This window comes from Hevea brasiliensis, chromosome 4 (assembly GCF_030052815.1).
Source record: "Hevea brasiliensis isolate MT/VB/25A 57/8 chromosome 4, ASM3005281v1, whole genome shotgun sequence".
Taxonomy (NCBI): Eukaryota; Viridiplantae; Streptophyta; class Magnoliopsida; order Malpighiales; family Euphorbiaceae; genus Hevea; species Hevea brasiliensis.
The window spans coordinates 4,215,635-4,241,472 of NC_079496.1; the positions used below are offsets into that span (position 1 = coordinate 4,215,635).

The window sequence follows — 25,838 nt, forward strand, 5'->3', positions numbered from 1 at the left end:
CTTATTCATATGTACTCCTCTGCCTTCAACCTAACTATCTGTTCCACTATGTTATTGTTCCTGACAAACCACGCAACCATTGTTACTAACAAATGGAAAGTGGTTATTTTTTGTGGATCTTTAAGTTCCTGTACTGTTAGCTTTGCTTTGACTAGAACACAAATGATTTTTGTAGCCTATTGAATTTCTTAACATAAAAAACAGAACCATTGAGTGATATTGTAAAAGTTCATTAATTCAGCGTGTAGTCGTGTACAATTTCATATTAGAATACAAGAAAATGGACATGGAGACATTCGTCATTTTGCAGCATTTTACTGAATCTGCTTAGAATAAAATGATGATTCAAGGTTTTTGTAACCAAATAATAAGGAAATTTAAAATAATAATAAAAAAAACTCCTCACAAAGAATGAGAATATAAAAACAAATGAAGGAAACTAAGGCACTGGATTTGATATCAATCAGTTCTTCTAAGTTGGGCTCTTGATATGGTATCCCACAGTATATTCATCATATCGGTCTTTCAAAGCAGATAAAAACCAGAACTCTTGATTCATCCTTCTCATCATTTTTGACATTTGGTACTTGAAGAGCTCTGCTACTGCTGAAGACAATCTTGAGCAATCAAGTAAGGAACTCCTCCGATACTCCAGAACCCACGTACTAGGATCTAATTGGACAACTGAGGCACCCCCCCATTTCTTGTGAACCCACGAATTGTTGGCTTTTCTAGTCGAGTATCCGATCATCCCATCTGACCACTTTTGGACAGAATTGAAAAAGACCAGAGTCATGAATTTGATTAACAATGATACTTTTTACTGATTATATATTGTCACTATCAGCTTTCAATTATCCAATTGAACAAAGCCCATAGCTGATTACCTCTGTAAGTCTGCCTGATAACACAGTAAAGGACCTTGTAGAAAACCCTGTTTTCAACAATCCTGCAGTTTGCAAAGGCCAGCCCCATATGCTCACCTCCTCTATTGCTGATTTGTACAATTCACACCGCGAATTCAAGAGCAGACCATCCTGCAACCCATTTTTGTTAATTAGATTGTCGATCAGTAACAAATGCCTAACAAGACATTGAATGTAAGATGCATGATTACTTAGGAAAAGTTAAGATTCTAGGTATAGAGAACCTGATTGATTTTCCATATTGAGTGCATATGGCTGCAGTTTGAAACCTTTTGATCAGCAACAAAACCCTTTAACTCATTCTGCATGAATCTTAACCTCCGAGTCAAATCTTGCACAACCCGAGATCTCTCTCCAATCTTTCTTATTTTATCAGCAGAAAATGCAGGCCTTAAAACACAACAATGTCCCCAAGAAAACCCCGTTTCTGCTACAAAAAGCAAGCTCAATCCCAAAACCAACCTCGGAAATGTACCAGTAAACCCCCACTCCCTCTTCTTCTTCTTCTTCTTCTCCTTCTCCCTCTTGTCACTCCAATTCAATCTTGCCGTCGATTGGAGGACTGGAGACTCCATTCTGGGACAAGAATTTGATATGGGTGTGGATAAAATCGAAGGACTGAAAGACAAAGGAGTACGTTCAACGTTAGGGCATGAAGAAGATAACTTAGTGAGAGAAGAATTCTGGACGCTAAAGGGCATGAGGTCAAGGGTGGCATTAATGCTGGCCAAGCAAATATCACAATTGCAATTGGCATCTTTTCTGCAACCGGGATAGTAGCAGCTATCTCTCTCTTCCATGGCGGCCGTGGTGGTGCTTGATCTCACTGAGGATGATGCAGTTGCTTGGTTTGCTTTCATGGCTGTTTTTTTCTTTTTTTGGTGTGCGTCTGTGTTGATTTTCTTGGATTAACAATGGTGGTTTTTATGTGAGGACAGAGATGGAAGGGGGTTTAAAATTTAAATCTCCAACGGTCGTATGACGTGGCTAGATGGGTTTCATTTCGTTTTAAGAGGTCAGCTGCAAGCTTGACCTGAAATGACCGAATTATTCCGCTCCATTTCTTTTTTTTTTTCTTTTTTTTTTTAAAGAAAAAATGATGTCTCATGGCATACAAATATGAAAAATTTAATCTCTAAATTTTATTTTATATTTTACTTTAATTCGTAAATTTTAAAAAATTAATTATTTAATCACTAAATTTTATATTATATTACACTTTAATCCTTAAATTTTAAAAAATTAATTATTTAGTCATTAAATTTTATATTATATTACACTTTAATAATTAAATTTTGAAAAATATATTATTTAATTATTTAATTTTAATATATAGAATAATTTAGTTCTTATAATTTTAATATTTACAGTAATTTTATTTCATTGACAGAAAAATTAAATTATTCTATATATTAAAATTACAAATACTAAAGTGTAATATAGTCAAGAACTAAATAATTAATTTTAAAAAATTTAAAGATTAACGTGTAATATAGTATAAAACTTATGACTAAATATTTTTTAAAATTTAAGGATTAAAATATAATATGAGACAAAACTCAAAAACTAAATTATAAATTTTTGTAAAAATATACGCATATAATCAATAATTGCTTCTATTTGTGAAAATTAAAAACTCAAAAAAATTCTCTTTTTAATTTGTTAGCATGATACTTTAATTGAGCTTGATTTTAATGATAATAAGATTTAATAATTTAATAAGAGTGTAAAGATTTTTTTAGACAAATTTCAGATTATTTTTAATTTGTTAAACACATAAGAACTTTAATGGATAAAGTTAAAATGGATTAAAGTATCATTAGAAGAACTTATGCTTTGCGAAGATTAAAGTCTCAACTAGCTAGGTTCTTAATTTTAATTTTCTAGGATTAATGTAGAAAAAAAAATTATCTTTAAAATATTAATATTTTTTTATAATAAATTACAGATATCCCCTAACTCATTAAATTAGACCTAATCCTGCTTACACAGAGGAGACTCATTATTTTCTATTAGATCAAGTTCTCTCATTTTGATTTTGTTATCTAATGGACATATCGATTGTAAATTTTATGATTCAATTTCTTTTTTTTTTTTGCCATAATTACATTTAGCAATACTTAAATTTTGAATTAAAAATGAATTTGTATAAAAATAGCAAATAGAAGATTGTTTTGATGAAAAATTAATTAATTAGCTATGCAAATGCGTCACTAAATTGATAATAAGGGTGCTATTTTTAGTCATCCTTTCATAGAAAGGGCAATGAAAGCTAGTTTTGTGATTTGTAGCCACAATTTGGGTAGCTGAAATGACAAATACCAACTAGCAAATAGTTCCGTCGCTATTCTGGGGTGATGGTGAATTAAGGGACACACTTGCTGATGCGTTTAGCGTCGTTGATAAATCATTTGGCGAGGCAAAAATGCGTCACTAAATGAGCTTAATGGCGTCGCTAATACTACATTACTCTCTAAGAGTTTCATGGATGGCCCTAGAGTGGCCTAATAATTAATATTTTTTTTTGTCAAGATGTATCTTTGCGTAAGCCTTCTTTTTGTATTATTGATGCTGGTGATATAAAATTTAAATATTTATAAATTAAAATATACTTTCCGCCTTATTAATAGATATATTATCTTTAAGAAATTCCTATTCGTATGCTCATTTGATATAATTAAATACGTTAATAAAATGGACAACCAAAATAATTAGTTTCAAAGTGTGACCAGAAGTCAACATTTCTTAAGGTGACACAAAACAGCCTAGAAAATGATGGGAACCTGCAATTTCCCTTTTCTACATGCCTTTAGATTAATCTTATAAAGATGGTTAGGACATTTGTACAATGTCATCAATATTCCAATAAATTTGGACCCCAAAGATAGAAAGAAAATGATATGTTCTTATTCCCTGGTAAGCAGGCATCTCATCACATAATTAATGGTTGAAAGTTGAAACTATCTAAATCGTTGCTTCACACAAGTTCTGGAATCCAATTCTAGATGTTCCAGGAGGAAATTGAATTTGTAGATCAAACACGAACAAGATAACCCTAATATTAAGTAAGTAATTAAGAAAGAACTAAATATTAATTAAGAAGATGCTCGAGTGACGTTGACTTGTGATTAATCATATGGAAGATGATTACTGGCGTACAATTGGTCTTACCAGTATCGCCACTAGAGAGTGTGATAGTGAGTCCGCAAGTGCACGGGTCACAGTAGTATAGTTTTGAAAAAAATAATATCGTTCTCACAGGGAATTGTGCTTAAATTGGAAATAAAAAGATAAGCTAATTAGAATGGTAAAATTTAAAGATATAAAATGAAATTTAAAATTTAAGATTGGTATTTGAGGAATTTAACCTAAATCAAATAATTAACTAAATTAATTAAACTAGATTACCAAAATTTAAATTGAAATTGCTATTTATGAAATTTGGAGGAATTAAATCTAAATTCAATAAAAATTAAAGTGATTCTAGAGATAGGGTTTTTAATATTGTTTGCATGTGGTTTATCCCTAATTTAGCCAAACACATGAGAATTACAATTTTGAGGGAAATCAATTCTTAGTTCCTTGAAACCTTTTTCAAGCATTTCAAAGTTGGTATTCATTAAATCAAACCCTGTTTTCATGGTATTTCAAACCTAACAAAAACCCAATTAAAGCTCTAATTAATTTTGGAAAGTCCCCTTAATCCTCTTAGCTTATCTCTAACAACAAGAAAATTAAGTTTATTGCAAAATTATCTATCCCAAATATTCACTTTTTAGTCCATCTATTAAGGATTAAAGCTTAACTTAATGAGAGCCCATTCATCAAGCAAGGCAACAAGCTCACAAGCAATAAATCAAAATGTAACAAATCTCATTTAAATGACTAAATCAGTTCAAAACCACAATACAAAGCAATATTTACAAACCCATCTCTAGAATCTCAAATATCTACTCACAAATCATAGTTTCAAGTCAAACCCAAGTGTAGAAATGAAGAAATATTGAAAAACTAAGCTAAGGAATAGAAAAACTCAGTAGAATGATGAAGTATCAGCTGCTGGAGAGTTGCAGAAACGTCCCCTGCTGCTGCTGCAAAATGGTTCTCGTGCTCCTCTTCCTTTCCTTCTTTCTTGCCAAAAATCTCTCTCCCTTTCTCCTTATGGAAAGAAATAGATAAAGCAGGTTTTATATGGGTCAGAGATCTGCCCTAGAATGGGTAAAAAGGTGGAAGATTCCAGAGAAAATAAGGTATTAAATCAGAGGAACGAAAATGCCACGTCAGCCATTTTCAGTAAAAATGACACAAGCTGAATCGGTTGTGTCGCGGGTTGTGTCGCGGGTTGTGAAACCTGCTGCCTAAGAAAAATTGCATATCTGACGATCAACACAACTTGCAACATAAGCTAAATCGGTTGTGCTGCAGGTTATGTCACTTTCGGCCTCTTTTTAACTCAACTTCAAAAATTTTTTGCAATTCAACTCTAATTTCTTCTAAATGGCTACTCTGATCAAAATACATTAAATTTCTCCAAATTTAACCTACAAAACAAATAAATTCCAAAAGTTAAACTAAGAAGTGTAAAATTGTAAAATTGACTAAATATATGTTAATATCTATAGTAATAGCTATGAATAAGGATAAATTATGTGCAAAAATTATACCTAAATGATGATATAAAATGCATGCATCCAATTCCCCCATACTCAAACTCTTGCTTATTCCCAAGCAAAATTTCATTAAAACTCATTTGGAAGGGAATAGAATCAGTCTTTGAAAAACACAAAAATCACTAATCCAAACCACCAACTTACCTCTAGCCACCAACATTCCAAATTCCCACCAGCGAAGCACAAAGAATGAAGCAATCACTCTCAACAATTACAGAATAGCTAAGAATTAACAAATCAACCCAAGCAACAAATACCAACCAGCTACAAGAGTCAATTATGTCAAAACAAATCTAAATGAAATAGATAGCCAATGTGTCTCAAATAGATGATGAGTAATATATGGAAGATTATATTGCCAAACTCATATGTAAGCATAAAAGATCTAACTCTACTAATGTAACAAGCATTTTTCAAAGAATCATTAGGTCTTTTTAAGGGTTGTAATGGGTTCCAATAAGGTAAAATTGTGATTAACAAAGAAAGGGAATAAGGTAAATAAAATATGAGAATAATATTAATCATGAAACTCAAAGTGCATACAATATCCTTTTTTTTATAATAATTTTTTTTTTCTTTTAAATCAAGAGGAAAGAAATTCACGATGAATCTCAAGTGCTATCACAATGATTATATAAAGGGACTACTTTTTATACTTTTTTTTTTAATTGTCTACTTACCCCTATTTCATGTCACACCCAAAATTACCTTTGGAATATTTTGGTGACCTTATTTATTTATTTATTTATCAACTCTTCACAATTACTCTAGCACTTTTCAAGATGTTTCAATCCTCTGAGTTTTATTTTTTTATTTTTTTTATATTTATTTTTTTTTATTTTTTTATGCACTTAATTGCTAAAATATTATTCTCATAAATAGGTGGTAGTGTTTAGGTTTTATGGCTAGGTAAATGATTTGGGTTCTAAAGAAATTAGGGAATTAAGGTTCAAGGGGGTTTACAAGGGTTGAAATGAAATTAAGGTAGGTTAAGGCTAAATGTGAGGTTTAAAATTTGAAGAAATGCCTAAATCATATTCTTATCGAATGCAAGTTAAAAATTTCGCTTTGAAAGATCTAAGATGCTTGTTCTAGGAATGGTGAGATGAAAATGACCATTTTCTTTCTTAAAAGCTTATTCAGACACTCAAAACTCAAAATAACTAATCAGAATCTGCATACCTAAATAAATATATTAATTTTCAGCTATTAAGTAAGGGAAAGAATAATGCTTAAGACTTTGTACCCAGCTGGAACTTTCATTCCACTAACCATCTAAAGGCAAGTTAGATTGCTTGAATAAGCAGCTTCTGGAATTCAAAGACTGGTTTAAAAATCCAAAAATTTTAAATGAATAAATGAAATGCATGAATGTATAAATGTATAATCAACCTATATGTAACTAAGTATGCATAACTAAGTATATGAAGATATATGCAGTGTATATATGTGATTATGTACAAGTATGAATTAATAAGTATGTCACTATATGCAAGTGAAAAAGGAAAAATAATTTTTACAAAAAATTTACCCTCTCCCCCATACTCAGAATGAACATTGTCCTCAATGTTAAAAGATTGCAAGGAATGGGATAATTTGGCTATATGTGCATAAAGAATTATTACCATGTTTCATAAGTGATAGCACAACTTATGTTGAAAGTGACACAAGCTGAGATAAGAATTGTTACCTCATTAAAAGTACAACCAATTTAATTAAATAAAATTTGGACAGCTGCTGCACTCATTGTAAAAGAAACAGTGGAATGGAATCCATTAAAACAATTAAACTCAAAAAGTTAAAATAGAGAGGTTAAGCTTAAAAATGTAACCATGAGATATCCACTCATCAAGTGAAATTCCGAAATAGCATATCAAAACAAGTGAGCAAAGTATTAAAGATTCAAAAGAAAAATATACTTATGAGCAACTAAAAAAAAAATACTGAATAAGCAAATGTTTCAAATAAAAGAAAAGCAACACAAGTAAAATATTAACTAAACAAGTTACTAAAAACACTAATTAATTAAGCAATTAAAATAAAGACATGAAATGTTTTTTTTTTTTTCAAATGGTTTAGTGGTCTTTTTGGGCTTTGGTTGGTTGCGGGCCCATTCTGGTGAAGTGGGTTGTCAACCTGTAAAACCAAATAAATGACACAAGTTAGAACACAAGGATGGAGGTTGTGCCGGAAGTTGTGAAATATTCTGCCCAAATTATGCCCAGTGAACATAAGTGACAACACAATCAAAATCGATTGTGCCGCAGGTTGTGAAATCTGCTATCCAAAATGCACCCAGTGAACACAAGCAACTACACAACTAAAATTGATTGTGCAGCAGGTTGTGAAATATTCTTCCCAAATTGCGCCCAGTGAACACAAGCGACGACACAACCAAAATCGATTGTGCCGCAGGTTGTGAAATCTGCTGCCCAAATTTGACAAAATTACATAGTACCTGAAAAATTAAAACAAATTAGATTTCAAATGATTAGACCTTCATAACATGAATTCTAATTGCTCAACCTGTTACATTCATCAAATACTCATAAAAAAAAAAAAAAATTTCAAAGCACCAATTCACATATCCACATTCAAATAATTTTCTTTTTTTTTAAACCAAGATGACAAAGTTTAGAAAAATTTTCTCTTAAAATTAACAAAAAGAGCAAGGAATCCAACAAGATCCACCAGCAAATATTCAACAATAGAAAGATGAAAATTATAAGTGAACAAATTTAAAACTGAAATTTAAAGCTGAAATTTAAAGCTGAAATTTAAAGCTAGAACTAAAATAATTTTTTTTTTTAATGCTCATTTGCTTGCAATGAATTGTATCCCATCTGCAAAAGAAAATTAGAACAATGTCAAACTCTGAATAAAGAGTATAGAAAAACTTAAAACAAATATATGAAAGAAATAAAGAATCAATGAAAAATTGTGGGTTATTCCAAAAAATGCTAAGTTTAGGTCTTTAGCTTGACCTTACTCAATCAAAATTTTATGGAGAATGAGAGAGATAGCAGGTTGCTATCTTCTCAATTGGTTCACCAACTGAATAATACCTCAACCTTTGCCCATTTACCTTGAAATTACCAGATTTTTCACAAAAAATTTCCACAGCACCATGAGGGAAAACTTTCACAACTTTAAATGGACCTGACCACCTTGATTTTAATTTTCCTGGAAAAAATTTCAACCTTGAATTGAATAAGAGCACCAAATCTTCTTCTTTAAAGTCCTTTTTCTTGATATGCTTATCATGCCATTTTTTAGTTCTTTCTTTATAAATCTTAGCATTTTCATAAGCATCAAGTCTCAATTCTTCTAACTCATCAAGTTGCAAAAGTCTTTTGTGTCCAGCAGCTTGTAAATCAAAATTGATTGCTCTTATGGCCTAATAAGCTTTATGTTTTAACTCTACGGGCAAATGGCATGATTTCCCAAAAACTAACCTATAAGGCGTAGTTCCTATGGGGGTTTTAAAGGCTGTTCTATATGCCCAAAGAGTGTCATCTAATTTAAGGGACCAATCTTTTCTAGACTTGTTGACAGTTTTCTCCAATATTTGCTTAAGTTCTCTATTTGTGATTTCTACTTGGCCATTTGTTTGAGGGTGATATGGTGTGGCAATCCTATGCTTTACCCCATACTTTCTCATCAATTTTTCAAATTGGTGATTGCAAAAATGGCTACCACCATCACTGATTATGGCACGTGGGGCACCAAATCTGATCAAAACAAATTTTTTCAGAAATTTCACCACAACTTTTGCATCATTGGTAGGTGTAGCAGTAGTTTCTACCCATTTAGATACATAGTCCACCTCTACTAAGATATATTTATTCCCATAAGAGGATGGAAATGGCCCCATGAAATCAATTCCCCACACATCAAACAATTCAACTCTAATATGGACTGTTGGGACATCTCATCTCTCTTGGAAATATTGCCTACGCCTTAACACCTATCACACTTGTTTATAAAGTCTCTCACATGTTAAAACATATTAGGCCAATAGAAACCTGATGTCAAAACTTTTTCAACAGTTTTTGAGACACTACAATGACCACCATATTCAAAGGAATGACAATAGTAAATAACATTATTTATTTCTTCCTCTGGTATACATATCCTAATTATTCCATCATTACATCTCCTAAACAAAAGAGGCTCTTCCCAAGAATAAAATTTAACATCATGCAAGAATCTTCTCTTTTGCTGCCAAGATAAATCAGGTGACAAGACACCATAAGACAAGAAATTCACAATATCAGCAAACCATGGAAGTGCAGATTTCAACACATACAACTACTCATTCATAAAAATACTCATCAATTGGCACAATATCATCATCTTTATTTTCAGTTTTTATCCTAGAAAGGTGATCAGCCACCACATTCTCAACACCTTTTTTATCTCTTATTTCTAAATCAAATTCTTGAAGTAATAAAATCCATCTGATCAACCTAGATTTAGCTTTTTTCTTGCTCATTAAATACCTTATTGCTGCATGATTAGTGAAAACTATTACCTTTGAGTTGACCAAATAAGAACGAAACTTATTGAGTGCAAATACTACCGCAAGAAACTCTTTTTCAGTTATAGCATAATTAACTTGAGCTTCATCAAGGGTTCAGCTTGCATAGTAAATGGCATAAGGTTTTCTATCTTTTCGCTGGCCAAGGACAGCTCCAACAGCAAACTTGCTTGCATCACACATGATTTCGAATGGCAAAGTCCAATCCGGGGTTGCATGATAGGAGCTGTTGTTAATGCCGTCTTTAACCTGCAAAAAGAAACCATACAATCCTGATTAAAATCAAATTTAACATCATGATTCAAGAGATTTGTTAAGGGTTTAGCAAGTTTAGAAAAGTCCTGAATAAATCACCGGTAAAATCCGGTATGTCCAAGAAAACTCTGCACTCCTTTGACAGTGGTTGGAGGGGGCATTTTTTCAATAATTTCTATTTTGTCTCTATCTACTTCTATTCCCCTGTTTGAGATCAAATGCCCTAAAACGATCCCCTCTTGGACCATAAAGTGACATTTCTCCCAATTCAACACCAGATCATTATCAGCACACCTCTGTAAAATTTTAGACAAATTAGTCAAGCATGAATCAAAATTAGTGCCATATACTGAAAAGTCATCCATGAAGACCTCCATAATTTCTTCAATAAAATCAGAAAAAATGGCCATCATGCACCTTTGAAAGGTGCCAGGCGCATTACACAATCCGAATGGCATCCTTCGATAGGCAAAGGTGCCATAGGGACAGGTAAAGGTAGTTTTCTCTCGGTCATCAGGATGGATTGGAATTTGAAAGAAACCAGAATATCCATCTAAGTAACAAAAAAAAGAATGCTTGGCTAATCTCTCTAACATTTGATCCATAAAAGGAAGGGAAAAATGGTCTTTTCTTGTAGCATTGTTCAACTTCCTATAGTCTATGTACATTCTCCAACCTGTAACAGTTTTAGTGGGTATCAATTCACTATTCTCATTTTTAACAACTGTCACCTCACCTTTTTTTGGTACAACATGCACAGGACTCACCCACTCACTATCAGAAATGGGGTAAATAATTCCAGCAACTAGTAATTTCAGGATTTCCTTTTTCACAACATCCTTCATTGTAGGATTCAATCTTCTTTGGTGTTCAATGGAAGGTTTACTATTTGGCTTTAGGAAAATCCTATGCATACAGACTGTTGGACTAATTCCCTTTATATCATCAATTACATAACCCAAAACTCTTCGATATTTTCTCAAAACTCTCAATAATTTTTCATTCTCAATATCAGTCAAAGATGCATTAATTATAACAGGATATGTTCCATTTGGTCCAAGAAAAGCATACCTGAGGTTGGAAGGAAGAGGTTTAAGATTTACCTTTTTGGCATCCTCTACCTTTAATGATGGTGGTTTGATCTCTAAAGTTTGCACTTCTTCAAGCTGAAAAATTATGGCTTCAGGATGTGGTGGAGAGCTCTCCAAGTGTTGTGCAAAAGCAGCTATGTTGTGATTGTCATCATCAATGCTCCCACCATGGACTAAGCAATTTTCAAGTGGGTCTTATGGATAGCTTTTTCTGAAATGCTCTTAAACAATCTCATCAATAATGTCTACCCGCAAACAAGACTCAACTTCTTCATGTTTCCTTTTCATGGCTGGATTGATGTTGAATATCATTTGATCATCTCCTACTCTAAGTGTCAATTTCTCACCCTTTACATCAATTAATGCACCAGCTGTTGCCAAAAAGGGTCTTTCCAATAAGATAGGAATTTTTGTGTCTTCTTCCATATCTAAAATGACAAAGTCCACCGGAATGTAGAATTTCCCAACCTTGATAGGCACATTTTCTAGAATGCCTTCTGGATACTTAATTGAACGGTCAGCCAATAAAAGATACATGTTTGTGGGCTTCAACTCTCCCATATTCAACTTCTCATATATTGAAAGAGACATTAGGCTGACACTAGCTCCAAGGTCACATAAGGCATTTGCCACACAATTATCACCTATATGACAAGGAATGGAAAACACATCCGGATCTTTGAGTTTGGGAGATAACTTCTTTTGAATTATAGCAATGCATTGCTCTCCCAAGTTGATGGTATCATAATCTTCTAGCTTTCTCTTGTTGGTAAGAATCTCCTTCAAAAACTTGGCATAACTTGGCATAACTTGGCATTTGGGATAGTGCCTCAGTGAATGGCATATTGATATACAATTTCTTTAGCACTTCAAGGAATTTGCCAAATTGTTTTTCTAGCTTATGCTTGATGAATCTTTGAGGGTAGGGAAGGGTGGGCTTGTAAGGTTCAGGTGGGATGTATGGTTTCTCTCCCTCATCTTGCTCATTTTTGCTTTTTTCTTCTTTTTCATTTTTCTTGCTCTCAATTGAATTTTCTTCTTTTGTGCTCTCTTTTTCTTCTCTCTTATTTTCTCTCTCTTGACCAACTTTCTTACCACTTCTCAAGGTCACAACCTTACATTGTTCATGAGGGTTTTGTGGTTGGCTAGGTAGTTTGCCATAGGATTTGCTTCCTGATGAGCTTGCTTGTTGAGCCAATTGAGTCTCCAATATACGATTGTGGGTTTGTAATTGATCCATGGTTTGTCTTATGTGTTGCATTTCTTCCTCCAATTTGCTATTCATCTTGCTTTGTTCAGCAAAAAATTTCTCCATCATGCTTTCCAAGGTTAGCTTTGGTTCATGAGGTGGAAGGGATTGTTGTGCTCTTGCTTGATATCCAGGTTGTGGCTGCCTTGTGGGCTGAAATTGAGGCTGAAATTGAGGCCTATTCTGATGCATATACTATTGGTTATGAGCATAATTTGAGCTTTGGCCTTGTTGAGCAAAAGTTACTTGTGGTCTCCATGTTGAGTTGTTCACATTAGAGTAAGAATTTCCCATAGGTTTTTATTGATAACCTCCTGCATAAGCAGCTTGTTCTTGCAAATAATCATCACCATAAGAAGAGTAATCAACTCCACAACTTTGAGTTCCATCTGTGAAGGCAACTTATTGCATAGTTGTAGGAGTTGAGGTTGTTGCCTTTGTGCAAAAATCACTAAAAAGCTAAGTCAACTGATCAAATCTTGCATTCATGTAGCTAACTGAGTCAAGTTCATAAATCCCAGCCTTCTTTGGCTCAAGTGCTCTAGGATTTCCCTACAAATCGGTATTATGAGCAATCTTCTCTAATAAATCATAGCATTCTTCACTTGTCATTCTCATGAAATCTCCTCCTGCTTGTGAATCAATTGTGTTTCTTATGGCTGGAGAAACTCTGGTGTAGAAATTCTGAACAATCATCCATTTAGGTATTTCATGATGAGGACATTGCCTTTCAAGCTCCTTAAATCTCATCCAAGATTCATACAAAGTTTCATCATCCCTTGGCTTAAAAGCTACCATCAAATTCCTCAAATGAGTAGTCTTCCCAGGTGGGAAAAATTGAGATAGAAAAGCTTGAGATAGCTGCTTCCAAGTAGCTATAGTAGCTTGTGGAAGTGAGTCATACCACTCTAATGCTGAATCCCAAAGAAAGAATGGAAATAAGGTGAGCTGAATCACTTCATCTGAAACTCTAGGTTGTCTTTATGTGCCACATATCATCAAAAATTTCTTCAAATGAGAATGAGGCTTTTCAAGTGGACTACCTCCAAATTGAGAATTCTGAATCATTTGAATGAGACCAGTCTTTAACTCAAATTGATTAGCTCCAATAATAGGTCTGTTATCTCTCACATTAGCACATCTAGGAAAAGCATAATCTAACATGAATCTTCTCTAAGGATCATTTTGATTAACAACTTTATTCTGCCTATTTTGCTCATTTCCTCCATTATCTCCACCAATAGCTCTATTTTGATTCTCCATATTTTCAATTGTCTCCTATTGCTCAAATCTTTGTTGTTCTTCTTTTTCTGCTTCCTTTCTTCTCTTGTATTCCTTTTTGTTAGCTCAGCAGAATTTTTCAATTTCAGGGTTGAACAACAATTCAGTATCACTTGTGCTTTTCGATTGTCTCATAAATAAGAAAAGTACCTGAAAAACACAAGGAACAGCAGTGAAAATAAAAGAAAATAAAAATTCTAATCAGCTTAAAATAATTAAAATCCAACTTTAAAATAAAAATTCCCCGGCAACGACGCTAAAAACTTGATAGTGAGTCTGCAAGTGCACGGGTCACAGTAGTATAGTTTTAAAAAAAATAATATCGTTCCCACAGGGAATTGTGGTTAAATTGGAAATAAAAGGATAAGCTAATTAGAATGGTAAAATTTAAAGATATAAAATGAAATTTAAAATTTAAGATTGCTATTTGAGGAATTTAACCTAAATCAAACAATTAACTAAATTAATTAAACTAGATTACCAAAATTTAAATTTAAATTGAAATTGCTATTTATGAAATTTGGAGGAATTAAATCTATATTCAATAAAAATTAAAGTGATTCTAGAGATAGGATTTTTAATATTGTTTGCATGTGGTTTATCCCTAATTTAGCCAAACACATGAGAATTGCAATTTTGAGGGAAATCAATTCTTAGTTCCTTGAAACCTTTTTCAAGCATTTCAAATTTGGTATTCATTAAATCAAACCCTATTTTCACAGTATTTCAAACCTAACAAAAACCCAATTAAAGCTCTAATTGATCTTGGAAAATCCCCTTAATCCTCCTAGCTTATCTCTAACACCAAGAAAACTAAGTTTATTGCAAGATTATCTATCCCAAATATTCACTTTTCAGTCCATCTATTACGAATTAAAGCTTAACTTAATGAGGGTCCATTCATCAAGCAAGGCAACAAGCTCACAAGCAATAAATCAAATGTAACAAATCTCATTTAAATGACTAAATCAGTTCAAAACCACAATACAAAGCAATATTTATAAACCCATCTCTAGAATCTCAAATAGCTACTCACAAATCATAGTTTCAAGTCAAACCCAAGTGTAGAAATGAAGAAATATTGAAAAACTAAGCTAAGGAATAGAAAAACTCAGTAGAATGATGAAGTATCAGCTGCTGGAGAGTTGCAGAAACGTCCCCTGCTATTGCTGCAAAATGGTTCTCGTGCTCCTCTTCCTTTCCTTCTTTCTTGCCAAAAATCTCTCTCCCTTTCTCCTTATGGAAAGAAATAGATAAAGGAGGTTTTATATGGGTCAGAGATCTACCCTAAAATGGGTAAAAAGGTGGAAGATTCCAGAGAAAATGAGGTATTAAATCAGATGAACGAAAATGCCACGTCAGCCATTTTCAGTAAAAACGACACAAGCCGAATCGGTTGTGTCGCGGGTTGTGTCGCAGGTTGTGAAACCTGCTGCCTAAGAAAAACTGCTTATCTGACGATCGACACAACCTACAACATAAGCTAAATCGGTTGTGCTGCAGGTTATGTCACTCTCGGCCTTTTTTTAACTCAACTTCAAAATTTTTTTGTAATTCAACTCTAATTTCTTCCAAATGGTTGCTCTGATCAAAATACATCAAATTTCTCCAAATTTAACCTACAAAACAAATAAATTCCAAAAGTTAAACTAAGAAGTGTAAAATTGTAAAATTGACTAAATATATGTTAATATTTATAGTACTAGCTATGAACAAGGGTAAATTATGTGCAAAAATTATACGTAAATGATGATATAAAATGCATGTATCAGAGTGCTTGCTTGTTACGACAGATAATTAACATATAATCTTGGACTTTTGGAATATAATTTAAGATTTTAAATATATTTACATGTGAAACTTTGATGTTACAGCAAGTCATGAATCTCTTTTTTTTTTTTTCATTTCTTTGAATGTGTCTCATTTATTTCTCCCATCAAAAGAAGTCAGACTTAGTAAATGTCACAGACTAATTAGTGCTGATAGTTAATTTATTCATCTTTGAATTTTTATCATTTATAAAATTCCTTCGTCAAGATTCAAGAACCACCAGTGGAAGAATTTAACTTAATGATAATAATAATAATAATAATAATAATAATAATAATTGAATTGCTTATGGCATAAGTTTGAAAACAGTCCTTTCTTGGTGTAGTGGGAAGTTGACCCTTAATTATTGCTGTATTTTAATATGGAAAAATTAAGATTTGTTGATGATTAGCCAGGTAGGAAAATATCTCATAATTTCCATGAGGATTCAGGAACAAAGGTGCAAGTTATTGTTTATAACTTTTCAGAGAATAAATTTAATGCAAGAAGATGTTGGGGTCCCTAAATAAGTTCAATATTGAAGCCATTTAGCTTAAAAAGAACAATATTTAGTTGTTTGTATTCTTGAAAAGGTTAAAGAAACGGAGGATGAAATATTCCAACTTCTGCATGTTTCATTTTCTGACATATATAATATATATCATGAAAATTTGATATATATATAAAAAAAAAAAAAGAAATTTCAAAACCTCTCAAGCTGCCTATGTCAAATGTCATAGTGAATATGCTGTTGGAGAAAACAAATGTAATAGAAATAAAATAAAAAGAAAGGCATCAAGAAGAAGGGGAGGAAACTGAGGACTGAGGATTTTGCATTTCCTATAGCAAGTTAGAGAGAGGAAATTAAAAGGGTTGAAGCTTTTTTTTTCCATTGTATCTATGGAACTTGACTGAATGATGGGGGGATTTAATTTCCCTTGAAAATTTTGTCTCTTTAGCCAACAAAGGAGAAGAAAAGCATAACAAATGTTTAGTGCAAAAAAGCAAGCTGTAGCCTCCTTTGAAATAACATTCCCTGTACATTACAAGACAAGACAACACTTAGCCAAGAAAGGCTGCCATAGCCATCCATATTAATTATTCCAGGCAAGGAATTATAAGATCCCTCCCGATTAATGATCAGTAGAGTTTTGTGCTTGCTGATCGCGTGTACTTCTTGGAAGATGATGAAGAAGACAAGTCTCCTGAACGTCTTCTCAGCATCTGCCTCATCCCATTAGCAACTCCAACAGCTGGATTTGAATTGACTTTACCACAAAATGACATGTGAGCTCTAACTGCTTCATCCATTCCAAATGGCTTTTTGCCTCTACTAACTTCATCTCTAACCGCTTCTGAGCACAACCCACATAACCATTTGCCATCGAATTTCGCCTTCACCTCACTGATATAGTCTTGGGTGCAATCCTCTTTCAATCCACAACACTCGCACTTGACAGATTCAATCTCCATGATGATCTCTCTTTCTTTTGTTTTTTCCCTTTCCCTTTCTCTTTGATCTTTGATGGGTTAAATTTGGAAGTGTGGATGGAACTCGTTTCAGGTGATGAGAACTAGTGTAAAAATTATAGGCGCTTTAGTAGTTGGATATGATTGTAATGATAGTATATAAAGTGGCTTTTCTTCTTTGCTTTAGATTGCCCACTTTGTGATCGATGGGTTTCTTTGGTGCAAGAAATAAGTGTATGCTTCTTGTTGTGAGGGAGGTTTTATGCTGGGATTGATTGAGAGAGAGAGAGAGAGAGAGAGAGAGAGGTAGAGGTATAGGAGTGGGGAAAGCTGCCATAATTTCCTCCATGTTATAAGGGGCATGAATCAGTGGAAAATGAGACAAGATTGGTCGGAGAGGGGCCTCAGGGGTTGGCCCTTTCTAGCATTTTGGTGATTTTTTTTTTCTTCCTTTTTTTAATCAGCTTGGTCATCTTGGGGTTATTTCCTACTTTTTAGTCTTTAGGGTAGTTTTTCTTTTCTTTATTGACGGTTACTTTCGGTTAAATAGAGCTTGCTTTGGCTTCACTACTTGACTTGGCTATGACTGGCTTGAAAGTTTGGAATTTTAGCTAAAGCTTAGCTTCTTGCTCTTGGCTCAAATCCAAATTAACCTCTTTCTTGGTTTCACTGATAGATATTAAACTCAAACTAAATTGATCGGTTGAATTGATGAATGAACTTTTAAATTGGTCCAAATTTATAATTGTGACTCAGTGTAACTCGATCAATTCGACAATTGAATTGGTAAATCGATATGGCTCGGTTGATCTGATCGGTTTAATTAATTAATAAAATTAATATTTTTTTAAGTATTAACAAGGAAAATTGAATTCAAAATCTCATAAAAAGTTGTTAAAATCAAAATCAATTCAGCTACCTAGATAGTTATGTGTTTGGAATTTTAATATATAATAATATAATAAAATTGATAATGTTATTTATTTATTTATTAATATATACTTAATATTTCATAAATATTAAAAAAATAATTATATTATATTACTTTAATACTTTTATATAAAATTTAAAAGTACTATCAAAATTTATGTAAATATATATAACTTAATAATAAATGTTAAAGTTGAATTTTAAATAATTAAAATTTAATTAATTAATTATATTTATTTATTTATTTATATCAATAAATGTTATATTTAATTAATATATATATATATATATATATATATATATATATTTAATTAATGACCCACTAATTAAATTATTAATCTATCAACTCAGTCCCTACTCCAGATCAACCTCTGAGTTGAGGTTAATAACATTGCTTTCTAAACAACTTCTTTTAAATATTTAAAATGATATTTTTCTAAAAAGTTATCTCTCAATCTCAATTTCAAATGTAGCAATATATAATATTCTACAAGGGTAACATCAATACCAGAGGTGGTTCAACTCCCACTTATTGAATGAACGGATGTGAATCCATATTGACTTCATAAGCAAAACTTTAACCCTGGTTGATTAATTAGTTCTTGAAGCAATATAAAAGTAGAATAATTATTATTTATATATATTATTAGTAGTTCAATACTCGAATATCTGAATTTTTTTTTCTCACAATTATAGATGAATTCCTTTTGTTTATAATATATTCATAATTAAATTAAATCCAATTTTATATCATTGCATGAAAATACAAAATAATTTGCTGGTCATTGACAGTTTGAATGTGACAACATGAAGAAGGATGGGCCAAGGATGGAGTTTGAAGTCCTCCTTTTCTTCCAATAATGCTAACAACTTTTTGGCATGATTATAGCAATTAGCTCAAACAATTTTTTCCAATGTGGAAGGTGTGCTCGTGTGATTTAGTGAAGACTTCATATGGTGATCAAGGGCCAAACTAGGTGCTGGCTTGGGGCCTTCGTCTCCTAAAATTTTTTTTTTTAAGTTAAAATTTTATTTATAATTTATTTTTTGAATTACTATTTACCCTTTATAAAATTTTTAAAATTAAAATTTTTCTATAAATTTTAGTTTTTTTTTTTTAAAAGAAGTATTATCCGAAATTTTAATATTTTTGAATAATTTTAATATTGTTAAATTAATTAGAGTACATTAATAATATTGTAATTTTTATATTGGTGATTGAATTTTTTTTTTTTTTCTAATTTTTCATTAATCATGACGTGGTACTGATTTAGAGTCACTACTGAAAGGGAAAGCAATCAATTATTAAAGGATTACCCTTAGGTTTTCCACATTTTAATTTTGTGGTTGGTTTAGGGCTACTTTCTGCCCTTTCTACAAAGGCTGCTTTCACCCTAGATGCTAGCTTACAATCATCTTGACTTCATAATTAGCTTTAGGTTTCAGATTTTGGACACGTGGCCAACTATCATAGGTCTGTTTCGTGAGCTTAGGTAATTACTACTTAAAGAAATTAATAACTAGGGTTTTTTTTTTTTCCTTAGTAAATACAGTTATAGACGTTTAAAGAAGACACCATCAATTGAAAAAGAACTGGGGCTGGCCTGGTGCATGACATTTAACACATGCATAGAAATAAATTAATAAATAATTAATTACAAATATAAATTAAATTTTTTGATTTGTTTTTACTTAATATGATTTGTTATAAGTTGGGGTTTATGAGTTAATCTATCAACCATAGTTCTAATCTAATAAGTAATGTTAAATTTTTTTTTCTGATTCTATTATTAATAAAATTTGATTTATCAAAAATTTAATTTTATGCGTCTGATAAATCAATATTTGGAGATTTTCAATAGAAGCATTTGCATGAAAATGAAAATATTATGTTAATCTAATAGTAATGGTGCAATAAGGAGAGACATTTAATCAAGTTGCAACCAATGAAACTAACCAAATTGGTGCAACTCTTGGCATTATTATTATTAGTATTATTTGAAAAAAGGCATTAATTATTATTATTATTATTATGATAATGGGAATTTATCTTCACGATCAATCCTTTCTTCTAAAGCAAACCATTAAAGGGGTTAATTATTGAGATGATGAAATAAAGTAATTAATTAGTAAGTACAGCATCAACTAGGTTAATCATGCTTCTTTATTCAATCAGCCTTTTGAATAATTGCAGTGTTCAGTAATAAATTAAAAGATGATTATCCATGCCAACATGCACATTAATTTTCAAGTGAGAACACTTATCATTACATTCTAAAGAGTCAAAAGAAATTGTGAAAAAAGATTATCTAAATCTTATGTTGAATATCTACCACCTTTAATTATTCATAGTCTCATTCAGATGGATTTCACAAGCTAAGTTTTTTCAGAATATATTAATAAAATACATTATTTATTGATAAAAAAATTATTAATTGTCTCATAGGGAATAAGACCTTTTTCCAATCAAGAAAAGCTCAATGATTAATTGGAATTATTAGCAAAGTAATTAATTATAATTAATTTAATTAGAAATACTCATCATGTCAATAAGTTAATTATTACAAAGACTTTTGTGATGCACAGAATTACTTGCACTCTTAAATTTAATGTCAGTTCAATAATGAAGAACCTGATCATGCTTCATGCTTCAACTTCAAACAATCTTGGAGAAGATAACCCTAAATCTTGAGCTACTTAACTGATATTTGCTGAGTTAATTCCACATGAAATTCTGAGGTGTACCAATCTACAACAATTTTTTTTTTTTAAAGAAAAAACAACAACAAGAACATTAAGTTGAAGTACTACTGTTCCTTTAAAGCTTGATTGTATTGTGCTTGTAATGCCAATCTCTTGATATAATTAATGATAATAATTAGGAGTTTGATCATGCATAGTTAATAGCAAAAAATTTATGGTTCAAAAAGTCTGACCAATAATACAATAATAAACGGTAGAATGATGAGCCAAAGAAAGAACTAGTACAAAAGAATCTAGTACTGCTGATGCATTAGATGAATTGATATTTTAGAAACACATATAAATGTTATTATTAGGGTGGCCCATTTCTACTATAAAGTGTGCAATTGCATTTTTGCTTGTCTGTTCAATGTGCTACAGACGATGAACAAGATACATGTAAATTTTTCTTTTCGATCTGCTGGTTTTTTTCCTCGTCCAGCAGCAATTAATATAAACAATGGGCACAAATACATTGAATGCAGCAAACCAACCTCCATGAATTAAAATTATTATGAAATGACTGTTTCAGTTCTATCAGTATTAGGATTGTGGATTATAGGTAGATGATGATTTAGTGGAATTAAACCCTGAAATTATTCATTATTTAAAGGTTCCTAGCTTTTCCATTGGAAATCCAAAACTGCAGTCAAATGTATACTACTGATGTATATAGGTCCACAGACAAGCTACGGACAAGTATGTGGGGTTTGCTAGGCTTGAACTGTAGCCAATACAACAGAGTTTCAAGTATTGGCCAAGTTTTAGTTTGGTCATAGTCATGCATCCAAGTGTCCAAGGACTTGTCTGGTAGATGTCAGGCAAAATTCCAGTGGCCACAATGGTGATTTCCAGGATTCACAAGTTGATCCACATATTTGCATTGGAAAATTATATGTTTTGCGAATAACCAAAATGGATAATCATTAATTTTGGAGTATGATCGGTTTACCTGTCAATTTTTGGTATGCAAAGCAACCTCCATTCATGGTAATTAATGATCAAATTGGTTTTGAGATTTCTAGTTCTTGTATAAAGATGTGTAATCAATCTGAAGTTGCAAGATCCTAATAATGATTGATTTCCACATTTCACTTGATTGAATTTCTTGTTTTCTAATTTACATCAATAACTCTCTCCTTCCCATGACTTCTTCAACCTGATTTGCACTCAAGAAATTGGTTAATGCTATTAAAGCTATTATTCTATAACATATGCAAGTAATTATTGATTGTCAGCTCATAAACTTGGCTTAAGGGTTGATGCCAAGCTGTCCATACATAGCCAAGCCATTCAAAGAGATGTAAATCAAAAGAAACAACAAACTCAACTAGTTTGTTTATTCTTTGTCTAGTGAATCTTATGGCATTATCTTGTGTTTCCATTAGACGAGATTAGTTAGCCATATCTTATTTTAACTATATGTTAATTTCTTAGCTTATTATATATATGCATAATCAATCTTTCCAACATGGTTTTCTAGGCTTTTAGCTCCATATCCATTGTTCTAAGGTCAATGATTCCTCACATGGGATTTTGTTTGGTTATGTCAAAAATTTAGTGGGGAGGTTGAGTTTGTTAAAAATTTAATGCCCTTCACATGGTATCCCACATGCATTTTCTTGCTTTCACCGTCCAACTAGGGTTGTGCAAACGGTAGGTTCGATTTCGAACTGATAAAACTGAAAATCGAAAATAAAAAATTTTTAAAACTGAACCAAGTCGATTAATAAGAGAAAATCGAACCGAACTAAACCAATAAATATTAGTTCAGTTCGGTTTTAAATCGATCAAATCGAAATTTATAAAATTTTATATTTTCAACATTAAATCTAAATAATAAAAACATAAAAATAAAAAAAATTAGAAATCAAAACTCAAAAATCTTAGGGTTCGGTTCGGTTTTCTTTGATTTTCTTGGTGTGTGTGTATATATATATATATATATATATATATATAATTTCGGTTCAGTTCGTTTTTTTTTATTTTTTATGAAAATAACCGAACCGAACCGATTAACTGAAATTATCAAAAATTATAAATCAAACCGAACTGATTGAATTTTAAAATCAAACCGATTGAACCGAATTGACTCAGTTCGATTTGATTTTTCAGTTTAAACCGAAAATTGCTCTCCCCTGCTTCCAACCATGGATTCTCTCCTTTCTTTCCCTACCCAACCAAAGATTCCTTATCACTAGAAGTTTTAAAATGCAACAATTTTACATACAATAATTTTATTATAATCATTAATAATAATGAATTTAACGTGAATTCCATCATAATTAATAATCAAAATCTATGGTTACACATACAACAAAATTTCTCCTTTATCACCCACTCCTGCCAATATCATTTTAGCCTAAAACCCTTCCTTATCATCACCATTTTAAGGCAAGGTTAAATTTTTATATTTTTTGTTGCAATGTTGCTTCATCCCTTATAGCCAAAAAACTTTATAATCAATCATCATTTTGCTCTCCAATTTGCTTCTGAAGATTAATATATCTATCTAGTGTGTGTCATGGACTTCAAATTATTTCATGAAAAATTTTGTTGCCTTTGCTTGTTATTTAAATATGTGGGGCATGATCTATTTTCAATTAAAACATTTGGGTGCCTCCCCTTTTTGTTGTTCGTTTTGCTTCAATCATTTGGGTCTCAAAATACTATTTCAACTTCCTGCATACTATTTGTAGCATCTTTTGGCTCCTGGCTCTGCAGTTTAATCTAAGCATTGAGGCTAGTGTTAGAAATTTGTTCACCTCAAAGCACCTAGAGAGAATTTTGCTTCATTGGGAGCAATAATTGGACCTATCACTTTTTCATCCATGTGTTTAGGTATTAAGAGAAATACTACTCATTAGATATTCAAGAAATGCAAAGTGCTTGGAGTTCTTCCTTTCATCACAATTTCAAAACCATTTCAGGGCCGAACTCAAGTCATTAAATGATGGGGTTAATTTCTCATGAAAGTTTCATAAATCACATTCATTGGATATGCAATTCTCCCTCTCACTCTCTCTCTCTCTCTCCCCTCTTTTTCTTTCTTTCTTTTCTTATGAGCATTACAAGTCTTGCCATTTTTAAATACTAGAGCAAGTCTTATCAGGTGGGAACCATATGCCTAAAAGCCGCAAATCTGCCCAAGTGGTCCACCAAGCAGAACACAGCCATTTAGATTATAATGTTACACTCGGATGGAAGAATTTTACACAAATAAAAATTATGTCAATATATAATTAACTAAATTCATTCCTAAAATAAAAACAGGCTAGCACGCTTTACTGTGAACGTGTGATACACGCAGATGAAATTGGATTTATATAACTCAGTTGAAAAGGTTCAGTACTAATTAGATCAAAAATAGAGCCAAATTGAACATTTAATACAAGGGGAAAATTAAATTATTATGCCAAATGTTAAAATCAAATCAAAAGTTACCTGTCATAAAAAAGATGATAGGATTGGATCGATTGGACTCATGGGGCAAGGATGCAAGGCAGAAAATGTACTTATTGTTGTCTGTCCTACGGCTTACAATTATAATGGTGCTGTGATGGGACCCAATTTTCAGTTTGGAGAGAGAGACAGACAGTAGAATGAGTTAAATTTTCAGTACCCCACCACGTGGGGAGCGACATCAGCTTGCCGCATGAGCAGTCCTGTCCTGTCCGCTTCACATGTGGCGGTTTAGCTATGGCTTCTATTTCTGTTCAAAGGGTCAACCTACCATTACAGGCTAGCGGACTTTTACTTAAATAAAATTAAATTTGAGCCATATTTTCTTTTAATAAAATGAAATTAAATAATTAAAATAAAATAATCACTGATCAATGTAATTTATTTTTAATATCATTAAGTATGGTTAATATAGTAAATTATTTAATTAAAAATTATTTTTATTATAATTATGATCCGCCCTTTATTCCTACCTTTCATCTTCCTCTTTCTTCTTTTTTATTAACTTTTCAATTTTACTAAAGACTTTATTAATAAAGTTGTTTTTATGTGAATTTAATTTTACTCAATCTATATGTATCAAAAATACATATGACATATCCTTTCGTATGAATTGAATTGCAAGCATGCCAGAGATATGTATAATCCAATGTAAAATAAATATGTGATAGTCTAACTTCTAAAACATAATAATTGGTGAAAAAGAAAGGACCTAATTTTTCCTTGGCTTCCCTAATTCACTAGTATGCACTTTGTTAAGATCTCTACTCATTTAATTTTTGTGAAAATGGAAGAGAACTTAATTACTTGAGAAAACTTGAACGGAAGCTTGCGTATTGAAAAGTAAAACCATACTTGAAAAGTAAATTGATCATTGCAAATATAAAGATTGCATTGGAAAGGTAAATTGAGTGCTTTGCATGAAATTAAATTTATGCATTGAAAAAGTAAATTGATCGCTTTTGCAGAAAAGTAAATTTATGCATGAAAAAGTAAATAATCACTTTGCATGAAAATTAAATCATTACTGAAAAGGTAAATTGTGCATTAAAAATTAAATAGTTATATTGCTTGAAAAGAAATGTGGACATGAAAGCTATAAATTGTATTGAAAAATAAAATGGATCGCTTACAAGAATTAAAATATGTATAGAGAAAATGTAAATTGTTTGCTTGAATTGAAAAAAAATGATTGAATGCTAGGTTGAAAAGTAAAAGATCCGCTTGAAAATATGAAGAAATTGCTAAACCAGAGAATATTTAAATTAGGACATTGTGTGTATCAGATATTAATTAATTGATTGTGTCTTTTTTGCTTTTGTCCTACGCATCAATTTATAGAGAAACTTGCTTGGTGGCTAAGTTTGGTGGTTACCACCTTCTCTACCACAAGCCCACTTCTTTCTCCACTAC

The 25,838-nt window shown here is 31.8% G+C and overlaps 2 protein-coding genes and 1 non-coding gene across 3 annotated transcripts; 1 reads left to right on the plus strand and 2 right to left on the minus strand.

Annotated features, from left to right (window-relative positions):
• Positions 1–219: 219 nt before the first annotated feature.
• On the minus strand, positions 220–1,825 carry LOC110667126 (uncharacterized). Its single transcript, XM_021827860.2, has 3 exons — positions 1,151–1,825; positions 888–1,037; positions 220–763 (listed from the first exon to the last, which is right to left on the minus strand). Exons 1-3 carry the CDS (start codon positions 1,784–1,786, stop codon positions 473–475), a joined length of 1,077 nt encoding a protein of 358 aa, XP_021683552.2. The 5' UTR covers positions 1,787–1,825; the 3' UTR covers positions 220–472.
• An 11,612-nt stretch (positions 1,826–13,437) lies between these two features.
• LOC131179726 (small nucleolar RNA R71) lies at positions 13,438–13,544 on the plus strand. Its single transcript, XR_009148613.1, has one exon. It is a non-coding gene; the product is annotated as a small nucleolar RNA R71 (small nucleolar RNA).
• Positions 13,545–16,685: 3,141 nt separating this feature from the next.
• Positions 16,686–17,626, minus strand: LOC110667139 (uncharacterized). Its single transcript, XM_021827871.2, has one exon. The coding sequence runs from the start codon at positions 17,292–17,294 to the stop codon at positions 16,962–16,964; it is 333 nt and encodes a 110-aa protein (XP_021683563.1). The 5' UTR covers positions 17,295–17,626; the 3' UTR covers positions 16,686–16,961.
• Positions 17,627–25,838: the final 8,212 nt, after the last annotated feature.